This window comes from Lagopus leucura, unplaced genomic scaffold (genome assembly GCF_019238085.1).
Source record: "Lagopus leucura isolate 7727_CA_CO unplaced genomic scaffold, USGS_WTPT01 Super-Scaffold_100037, whole genome shotgun sequence".
NCBI classification, from domain to species: Eukaryota; Metazoa; Chordata; class Aves; order Galliformes; family Phasianidae; genus Lagopus; species Lagopus leucura.
This window is the reverse complement of record NW_024962286.1, coordinates 4,308,057-4,318,599: the sequence shown is the minus strand read 5'-3', so window position 1 is coordinate 4,318,599 and position 10,543 is coordinate 4,308,057. Positions and strand designations below refer to the sequence as shown.

General features: G+C 55.3%; 1 protein-coding gene across 1 annotated transcript; it reads left to right on the top strand.

Moving 5' to 3' along the window:
• The first annotated feature begins 2,897 nt into the window (after positions 1 to 2,897).
• Positions 2,898 to 9,420, top strand: TMEM240 (transmembrane protein 240). The gene is made up of 4 exons (XM_042883367.1): positions 2,898 to 2,979; positions 3,238 to 3,344; positions 7,858 to 8,066; positions 8,553 to 9,420. The coding sequence occupies exons 1-4, from the start codon at positions 2,923 to 2,925 to the stop codon at positions 8,699 to 8,701; spliced, it is 522 nt and encodes a 173-aa protein (XP_042739301.1). The 5' UTR covers positions 2,898 to 2,922; the 3' UTR covers positions 8,702 to 9,420.
• The last annotated feature ends 1,123 nt before the right edge of the window (positions 9,421 to 10,543 follow it).

The window sequence follows — 10,543 nt, the reverse complement described above, 5'->3', positions numbered from 1 at the left end:
GTGAAGGATTTGGAGCAAGTGAAGTCTGTGTGCTCTTTAGTGCTTTGAGAAGTGGAGACAACTTAAATGTGCCAGAAGTGAAGTGGCATGAAATGGAGCTTGGGCTCCTGGCTTCACGCCTGCCTTCTCACTGCCCTCTGGCAGCTCAAGGGAAGGCTCAGTGCTTCGGAAAGATGCTCATTTCCCTGTGCCTGAAGCCAATGCTGGGGGTTGGTTCTGATTTTTAGGGTGATGCTGCTCTTTGAAGTTGCTCATCTCAAAGTCAGTTGATCCCAAAGGGATCCTGGGCATCCCTGCCCATTCCTTTCAGCCACCCTATGAGAAAGCCACAACCTGCTGGCTCACTCAGCGTTCTGGCCAGTGCCCAAATGGGTCAGAGCATCGTGCACGGGGTGCAGGAGTGTTTTGTATCCCTCAAACACTTGCGCTGCTTTTCTTAGCTACGAAAAAAAAAAAGAGGAAAAATCCTGCAGAGAATGAATGAAGAGAGCAGAATGCTTTGGGATGGGGAGTTGAAGCAGCAGCTCCCATACGGTGTGCAGGGTGGGTTTGTATGGGTTTGTCCTGTCCTGGTTTGTTTCAGGAGGCTCTGAGAAGGATTTCATTCAGCCTCCTCTGCTTTTCTGCTCCGTTGTCTGATGCCACAGCTTGTTGCCATGGGGATCCACACAGCCCGGGGAGGAGAAGGGTTCTGTAGGGACTGAACTGCTTCAGTTGATCCCTTTAAAGATGTATTTCAAGCAAGCATGGTGCTAAGTGTCTGGAGCAGAGTTCTCTGCGCAGCATCAGGACTGAAGCCTTCGCTCTTTGTTTCTGTGTCTGGAAATGTTTTCTATTTTCAGCTGAACTCATTCTATACAGAGCTCTTTGGGTTGTGCCTGCTGGGCACAATGCGCTTCTTTGGTTTGGTTGATAGGAGATTTTCTACTCTGAAAGAGAGCTTTCAGCTCTGCTCTGCTTTCCCATCGGGTCGGAACTGGATGATCTTTAAGGTCCCATCCAACCCAAGCCATTTTTATGAGTTGATTCTGCTTTTCTTTCACCCAGGTGATGCTGGATGCACCAAGCTGAGGATCAATGAGTTACAGCCCAGCTAGGCAGACTATCCAGCTCCAAACTTTTATTTCTATTGCACGTGGGAACTTAGGTGAAGGTGTTGGGAAAACAAGTGCTGGGACCAGCATGGGAGCACTGAAAGGAATGGGAATGCCTGGAGTCCCATCTCCCACTGCTGGGTGCTGAGCCTTGGGAGATTCTGTACCATGGGTGGGAGCAAAGCTGGCTGTAATGGGGTCTGTGCATGGAGAGCCTGGCTTAGCAAATGCTTCACATGTGTGGTTTCATTAAAAAAAAAAAAATCATCTGCAATGCAATCTGTGCTCTAATTTGAGGGCACCGTTTAGTGATTTTAATTGTGTGACAGTATTTTGGTATTTCCAATGCCCAGTAGTAGGTTAATGACTGTTCCTTGAAGAATGGAGTTTATATAACACAAGTCATTACATAAGGAGGCTGATCGTGGCCTGGGGAGCTGAAGGAAAACAAAAGATGCAAGAATGCAAACCCTCGAAGCAGCAAACGGTGGCCCCGAGTGCCAACAAGGTGATGATAACCTTGAGTGATGTGCTGTGGCTGCTGCCCATCCCTATCGCATGGTTTAACGGCACGACCGACCAAGCCAAACAAAAGTTGTTACCTGTTCACCGAGCTATTTTTTTTTGCAGGACGACCCCAAACGTGGCCCACAACTCGACGATGTAAAACCATGCGAGAATCCAGAGCACGACCTTCCCTCGGATCGTGGGCTCGAGAGATGCTAGGACGTGGGACTTCGTGGCATTTCTGCTCACCCGCATCGTCGCGGGGTGGGAATGCGGAGATGCGGGGCCGGGCCGGGACCCCCGCGGCTGCGGGGCGGCAGGGAGAGCATCGGGACCGCGTTGGGGCCGGGATGGGAGCGGGGAAGACCCGGGAGGGAGGAAGGGCGGGGTGGGGATGGTGCGGGACTGGAAATGCGGCCAAGCGCCGCTGCCGGGGCTCCGCTCGGGAAAACCGTGCGGCTGCCAGGCGGGGGGAAGCCCGGCAAGGGCAGGTCTGCAGCGCTGCCGCTCGAGATGAGCCGCTCCCGGAGCAGCGCGTCCCCGCCTTAGGTAAAGGGCCGCGGATGGGAGGGAGGGAAGGAGGGGAGGGAGCAGGGGAGGGGGCGGCCGGCCCGGCGGGGAGCAGCCCCCCACAGCCCGCCCAGCCGGAGCCGGAGCCCGAGGGGCTGCGGGCATTGCCCCGGGGCGGGAGGGGGGGAGGGGGGGAACAGCGGAGGGGGAGGACGGGGGGGGGGGGGGGGGGCGTGTTGTTTTTTGGGTGGATTTTTTTTTTTTTTTTTTCGCCGATCGGGAGAGGTTGATTTTGGGGAGGGTCGGGAGAGAGGATGCAATGAGGCTCCCCCGGACTGGGTGATTTTTGTGGCTTGCCTCCTCCTCCCCCAGCCTCCCCCCGGCCTCGGCTGGCTCACTCTCCAGTTGCTGCATGCGGGGCTGTGCCGTGTGCCCGCTCCCGGAGCCGCCGTGGCGCACCTCCATCGGCCGACAGCCTTGAAGGGAAAGCATTTTTTAGAGTATTCATCCCATTTTTAAGATATATATATATATTATTTTTATCCTTACCTGTCACCTTCGTCTTAGGAAAAAAAAAAAATAATAATATCTATCTACAAAATAACAACATAACCCTCCCCCAGCGGGCAGCCCGAGGCGCCCGGCACGGGGCAGTGCGGGTGTGAGCGCGGGGGGCGCCCCGCCGCCCCACCGCCCCCCGCCGCAGCGCAGCGCGATGCGCTCCGGGCTCCGCGCTGCGCAATAGCGCGGCCGCCGCTCGCAGATCGCGGGCTGGGGGCGGCCGGAGCCGATCGCTACCGATTCCCTGTTGATGTCCATGAATGCAAACACCATGATTTTCATGATCCTGGGCGCCTCTATCGTTATGGTAAGAGATTTTGCTTATTTCCCTCCCCTCCATTCCACCTCCCCCCCCTCCCCCCCCCCCCAACCCCCCCTTTTTCCCTTCCCCGGCCCCGCGCGTCCCTGTGTGCTTGGTGTGTGTGTATGCACGGTGTGTCTGCCCCGGGGAACACCAGCGATTATTTTCTATATGACCGCTTCAGTCTTTGGCAATCAAACTGGAGTCAATGTTTTATTCCATCATCCAGAGTTGACCAGATGCCTTGGTTATGGGCTCTTACAGGCAATAGCTTGCTTGATGGACATGAATGCGTTGCTGGACAGATTTCACAATTACATCCTACCGCATCTGAGAGGGGAAGACCGAGTTTGTCACTGCAACTGTGGCAGGTGAGTTAACCTGCGACGTCGGGCTCACCTGACCCAGCCCCTTCCACCCCACCTGGCTGGAGGAGGCCCTGTCTGCATTCTGGCCGTGTCTCAGCATCAACATGGGGGGAGGAGGGGGGGAAGGGTAGGTTTGTTTTTCTGCAAGAAGAGTTTGCCGTGGGCCTGCAAGTCCATTTTCCTTTGTGTGCATGCGTGTGTGCAGGCATCCGGCAGCCCTGGGGAGGAAAGGAACTTGGATTGAATTCCAACACTCCGTGTTTTGCCTTCGCAGACACTGGGCTGTGTGCTTTCCCTGGGGAGAAAGGGGGGGAGGGGGGGGGGGAGTTGTTGGCTGGATGCTGGTGAGGATGGAAGGGGTCGGGGTCTGGGCAGCCCTGCACCCAGGATGGAGTGCTGCTGCTGCTGAGGACGGTGTCACTTTGAGGCTCTGTGATTGTCAGTCAGCTTCCGATTCTCAGTGGCTTTTCTCCAGAGCCATCATGGTGCTGCACGGAGCGCAGGCCTGGCGTTGGGGGACGTTGGGTGATGTCTTTGCTGCTTGCAAGTTTAGGGCTGCACAGTTTCCTGCCACGGCTGTTGGGCAGCGCTCGGTTCCCCCAAATGCAGCTCCTTGTTCCATGGGTGATGCTGAGGAACTGAGCTGTGGCTGTGGAGGTGAATTTTGCTTTTCTCCATGATCCCTGTCCTGCAGCCCTGGCCACTGCCACCCCTGGCCACTTCCTCCGTCCTCCCAACCATTGCTTTCCTCTGGTGGCCCCGGATGGGAGCTGAGCAAACCTTCACACTTTGGGGTGTGCAAACCTTATCCAAAGCCACTGCTCATCCTCTCCACCCTGCTTCGACCTATGGTTCCTGTAGCAGAACAGCAAGGAGGTACCTCCAGGGCTGAGCAGAGCCAGGCCAGAGCGATCTGAGAGTAGACCCCACACCCTGGCTCCTTGGGCACAACTTCACTACTGCCAGTTGGGAAGCAACGTCTACAGCGCCTTTCATTCTATTTGTCAGGGATTCTTTCTCTTGGGTAATTTTTTTGGAGACTTCTTGATGTTTTTTGCTTGTTTAAGAATCGTCCTCTGCCTCTTCAATCCGTTTTTCTTTTTGCTTGCCATGCTTGTATGCAGTGGTGGTGAAAATCAGCTGTTGGTAATGTACTTTAACACTGCCAGGTCCTGCTGGTGTCAGGGGCCGCATTCCTTCTGCCCAAGCCCAAGGAGGGGGCAGGGCTGCAGATGGATGGGCCATGGCTCTGTCCTCAGATGGAATCAGGTCATTTCTTAGAAAGTGTACAGCACAGCTTCCAAACTGTCAAGATGACAGGGAGTGAAAGGTGGAAGTTCACTGGTTGCCTTAGGTACGTGCAAGAGATGGATCTTGCCAACAAAACACAAAGCTGCCTTCACTCCTGAGTGAGGGTTTTTGTGCTCTGTGCTCCCTCTGGTTCAAGGGGTGGATGATGAAACGTGCCTCATGCTCTTTGCAGCTGCTTTCTGGGCTCAGCCCCGTGCACACAGCTGTGGCCCAGGCAGGGCATACCCTGGAGCTATGAAAGGTGGCACCGGGTCCTGGCAAAGGGCTCTGACTGTGCTGGCAACAAAAGGGAGCCTTGGAGAGAGGAACTGCCTGCAGTTCAGCGTGCAAGACTGAGGGAAGAGCTCAGGCTTCAGCTCCTGGCTGCCCCATCCTGTGGTGCCTCGCTGGGGTCTCATGGTTGCATGGCTGGTGGGGAAGGGATGTGCCAACCCCTGTGCCTCTCTGTGATGGCCCATGCCTTGCATGGAGGTTCCAGGACAGGTGAAAGGAGCAAGCTCTGCCTGCTGTCTCCTAAAAAACCTTCTGCTAACGCTTGCCCTGTGGAGCTCTCATCTCCTGCAGCTGAGGACTCTGCTCTGGTTTCCATGTTCCTGAGCACTGGCTGTGAGTAAGGAGAATTGCTAGGGTTGAGAATTCCGGGGAAACAAAGCAGCCCATTGCTAGGGGCTGCTGAACCCTGACTATGCAGGGCTGCTTCAGACCAAAGCTCTTGGCACTTGATGGCAGAAGCAAGGTAGCAGTGCACTGGGACAAGTGTGATGTGGCCATGCTGGGTGCTTTTTAGGTTTGTTTGTCAGTAGGAAGCTGTGGCCACAGGAGGTCAGAGAGAGGTTGTGTGGTGCCAAGCATTCAGCAACTGCCACGGCTGCTTCATGGCCTTTCTCTTCTGGGACAGGTGGCCATATCTGAATTGCACTGATGGCTGTTTGGTGGGGGAGCAGAGGGCAGAGTCCTGCCAGCTGGGTGGGAAGGAAGCTGGTGTAATGATGGTGGATGGAGGGACAGCATCAGCAGAGCAGCAGGGTTGGCCCTGGCACCTGGAGATGGGGGCTGCTCCTCTCTCAGCATCTGCCTTCTTGCAGGAGGTAGAAGGGCTGAGAGCTACGGTCTGAGAGCTCCTGCTGATGGCAGTGCAGGAATGTTGCTGCTGGATTGGATCCCTGGCACCCTCCGGCTCCAATGTGGAAGTTATCCAGGCTGTCCACAGCCCCTCTGGTCCCCCTCCTTGGGCTGTCCCTGCTGCAGGAGACACAGGGCTGCGCAGGGCTGCAGAAACAAAGCACTGCCCCACTCCAGGTGCCTCTGTCCCAGCCAGGAAAGGGTCCTCTCTGGAAGCAGCAGGCTGGCAGCAGATCAGGAGCTGGGTGATGTCATGCAAAGGAAAATCACCAAAGGGCGTCCGTGGCGGCTGGGTGAGCTGGGGAGAGCAGATGACACCTGCATGGAGCACAGACCCATCAAAACAGCCCGGGGGCTCAGGAGTTCCCTGCCTGGGACAGGGTGAGGAGCTCAGAGGCTCTGGTTGTGGTCTTCTCCTTGGCACCGACCTTCTGGGTGACCTTGGGTGAGTTTGTCCCTCCCAAGCAAAGATGCTGTGGCAAAAGCCAAGCACCAAAACCCATCATTTTTGCTCCGTTTCTTCCTTTTTTTAACACTCTGAACAAATCCTTAATCCTCCATGCCTCCATACCCTCTGTGAACACTGGGAGGCCAAGGATGCTCACTGTTTGTGCTGGAGACCACCAGGCCTTCCCTGGGCTCCCAGCAGCTGCTATAGCATGGAAGGTCCCAGGAAGACATTTTCACCATTGCAATGGAGCCATCCCTGTTGCTGCAGCCCAGCTTTGCTGGCCATGGCTGTGCCAGGAGCTGAGCTGCTTGGCATGTTTGGGGAGAGGCTGCAAGGTCAGGCAGAGATGCAGAACAGAGGCTCTGCGCCTCCTGCAGCCCCTGGGATCGGTGCACCTCAGTGCCCATCCCGGGGCTGTCCAGCAGCACAGGATAAGCTTTGTTCTCCCAAATCCTAAACAGCAGTGCTTTTTGAAGGGCTCCGGTGCTGTGGCTGGGCTGCAGCAGCCAGCAGGCTCACAAGGTCACTGGAAGGGACATTAGCGCTTTGGGCAGCTCCGTAGGGAGCATCCCAGGCGTGCCGGCCATGGCTCTGCTCCATCACGGCTGCACTCAGGGCTTCATGCACGGTTTGCTAAGGGGGGAAATCTGTCCCCATCACAAGGGCTGGGAAGGGGCAGGAGTGCTTGAGCCTGTTGTGCCACTGTCTCATCTGAGCTGGTGCTGCCTTGCTGGGGACAAAGCAGTGAATGCAATCCCTGCTTGCTTCAGGGGTGCAGGAGTTGGTGCTCACCAACAGGACCTCATGAGTTCTTTGCTGCTTGGTAGCACCAGTGGCTGCACGTGGCTGTGTTTCTGGGCACAAGGCTTGGCCTCTGGCATGGAGGCTCAGAGGTGATGCCTTCCCTCCCTGGATCTGGCTCCCAGAGCCATCCAGGCCACGTTCCAATTTCCAGCTCCCTAGGGCTGCAGTGGGGACCCAGGACCTCTGCATTCTATTAATAATTCTCCATACTGATGTGCTGATGCCTCCAAATTTCTTCTGCCATGTCCCCAAGGGCTTGAGCTGCCACCAGAAGGCTTTCGGGGGGGAGCCCCTCTTCCCCACCCCATCCCAGAGGCTCCACTCTGTCCTGCTAAGCCAAACCAAAGCAGAAAAGTGCCTACAGCTCTTCCAGGCTTTGCCCTTTTTGGGACACATTGAGCCCACATGGGTCTCTGTTTGGCCCTCATGAAGACAAGGGCTGTTTTCACTAGGATCCTGCAAGCGGAGCATCACTCGTGACACTATTTGGACATTTTCTCTCCATCAACCTGCATATGCAACCCAAATATGCAACTGGTGCATCCTCAGAGGCATGGCTGACCTCTGAACTCAGGGAGCGACCGCCGCAGCCCCGAATGTTGTTTATTGCATTACAGATGATGAGTTCAAGCATGGGCAGCCTGTGTCAGCAATGCGACACGAGCTCTGGGCTGCAGGGTGCTGTGCTTTGCTCTTTGTATTCCTGGTTTTGAGCCCAGTGGTGTCGGTAGGGCTTCAGAGCCCCTGGCCATGGAAACAGATGCTGGTGGAAAACACGCCCTGCTCTTCTCCACTGATGCTTCTCCCCATTTCTGTTCCCCACGACAGGCACCACGTCCATTACGTCATTCCGTATGACGGGGATCAGTCTGTGGTGGATTCCTCAGAGAACTACTTTGTGACTGACAATGTAACCAAGCAAGAGATCGATCTGATGCTGGGACTGTTGCTGGGTTTTTGTATCAGCTGGTTTCTGGTGTGGATGGATGGGGTTCTCCACTACGCTGTGCGAGCCTGGAGAACCAGCCGGCGGTACGGTAAGTGTGGCCCTCAGCACATCCTCGGGCCAGATGGTGGGCTCTGGTGGCTCCGTGTTGGCCATTGCCACGTCTATGCATGGAGATGAGGGCTCTGCTCCGGGTGCTGGCTGTGTGTCTGAGCAGAGTACTGATGAAACCTGGGTTTCTCTGCACCCGTGGTTTGCAGCCGGGAGCCTCGCATTGGTTGCAGGCTCAGGTACAGCCTGCATGGCTTTGGCACGCTGGCTTTCTGTGCTGTGCTCCAGGAATGGAGCTGCTCCTTTAGGTGAGGGTGTTGTAGCACTGGCTGCCCAGGGAGGCTGTGCAGCCTCCATCCTTGGAGACGTCCAGGAGCCACCTGGCTGAGCTCCTGGTGCCCTTCTGGAGCAGGGTCCTTCCAAGTGAAGCAGAGGGCCCTGCCTGCAGGGCTGCAGTGCAGATGAGGCAGGAGAGCGCAGGTCTCGGCATCTCTGTAATATCTCCCTTCTCCTTTCTGCCTTCCAGACAATTCCTGGTCTTGGATTCCAAAGTTTTGTAACTTAAAGGAGTTCAGAAAACGTCACCACAGGCAGTACGAGGAGGCGACTGGGAACATGGTGCACATCAAACAGAAGCTGTACCATAACGGGCATCCCAGCCCGCGGCACCTCTGAGGAACGCCTTCCCCTCCAGAGACTGCAGTGAGGTTTTAAAGAGGACTTTGCTCTTCTTCCGGGGGAACAGCTCCTACTTTTACATCTCTCTGGAAGCCAGCGAGGACATCATTTTACTTCTCCATCCCGTGTGTCCTCCGTGGCACACCACGATGCACAACTAAGCCAGTCCTGGATGCTACGCAGCCAAGACATTGCACTGTGTTCCACGTTTTATTGTCAGACTTGTGTACATACGTAAAAAAAAAAAACACCAAACAAACCAAAATCAGACAAAAACAAGAAAAAAAAAACAAAACGAGAAAAGAGATTTGCATTATACTTTCAACCCCCCCTTTTCCTGGCATTCACAGCTGTCCTGCACATCCAGCTGCCCTGCAGGGAATGTTGGCTGAGGGTATGGAGGTGGGAGCACATGAAGAAGATGCAGTTTCTCATCCGAGTGCTAGAAGTCCACCGTTTCTTTGGTCCTTTGGTTTGGTTTTGCTCTTCTCTGTTACTTCTGTTGCTAGAATGATAGTAGGTTTGGACAGGGGCTGCTGCCAGACAGATGGGAGGGCAGCGACCCTTTGCTTTGGTTTGTGTTTTTGGGCATTGCTGCGGGGGAAGGAACGCGTGATGGATTTGTTCTTCGTGTTGCTGCACACTGAAACCTGCCTTAAGCAAGCTGAGAAATCTTCCTAGCAGGGCAGCAGCTCTGTGAGGGATCAGCCCAAGCAATGGGGCTGGTGCTGTTACTCCTCACTGCTGTTGAGAGGGTGGAGAAGCGGATGGGGCTGAGAGGTGTTACACCTGGCTCGTACCCTGATCCATTGCACTGCAGTGAGCTGGGCTTGGCCTGAAGCCAAACTCATCTCCCAAAGCAGATGCGACAGGAGGGGCTGAAATCAAAGCAATGGATGCTCCTGTGGGGGGTTTCTTGGTTTTGCTTCTGCTGGGCACAGCTTAGGCTGTGGGTTTCAGTGTTGCTATGATGCGTCTGAAGCCTCACTTCATACCCAGAGACCTTCATGTCCCGTAGAGCAGCTGGGAGCGATGCTCGTGGGCAGGGATGTGCTGGGCTGGGAGCTGTGTTGTGAGCCAGGGAGGAGCTGAGAACCGAATGTGGTGGCCCTGCAGCTGCCGTTGCTCCTTCGTTCCTTCTTTCGTGGTGAGCAGGCTTGTGTTTATGTGGGAAAAAGTCCAGAACTAAAGGATGCTGAGCAGTAGCAGGACTGTTGTTTTTTTTTTTTTTTCTGTGGGTTCCTTGACTCTGTCAATGGCCTCCTATTGGTTGCAATGTCAGAGAAGGGAAAATGGCACCATGACCCCCAGCTTTTCTCCTCCCAACCCTGGCTTCTCCACCTCGCCTTTTGGTTGCTTCCTATGCCCAGGCCCAGTTCTGTTATTTATGAGCCCCAAAACAGGCCAAGGGCCAACCACAGCTGCTCTCCCCAGTTCCTACCTTTGCTGTCCCATACTGCCTCTTGTCTTGGAGTCCCAGTTTCTGTCAGGTCCTCAATAGTTGCCCAGTCTGTACTTGTGTCTGTCTGCTTGACTGTCTGTCATTAGGGACTTCTGCAATGCCCACAGCCTCCTGTTAGCATCCGGGGAGCCACGTTTCCTTTCCAAGACACGAGGTTTTGCAGCCTCCTTTTTGTGCTTGCCCATAGGGGCACAGCCTCCAGGGACAGAAGATGCCCACCTCCATGGGCTCAGAGCCAGGGGGCGGCTGGCCAAGCTCTGCTTGCCCTTGTGCAATTTCTGGCACATCAATTGAGCTGTAACGTAGAACAGGTGGGGACCATTCAGCTCTGAGTTGAAGAGGGGGGTGACATTTTGCAGGGCAGAAAGTTTCACTGG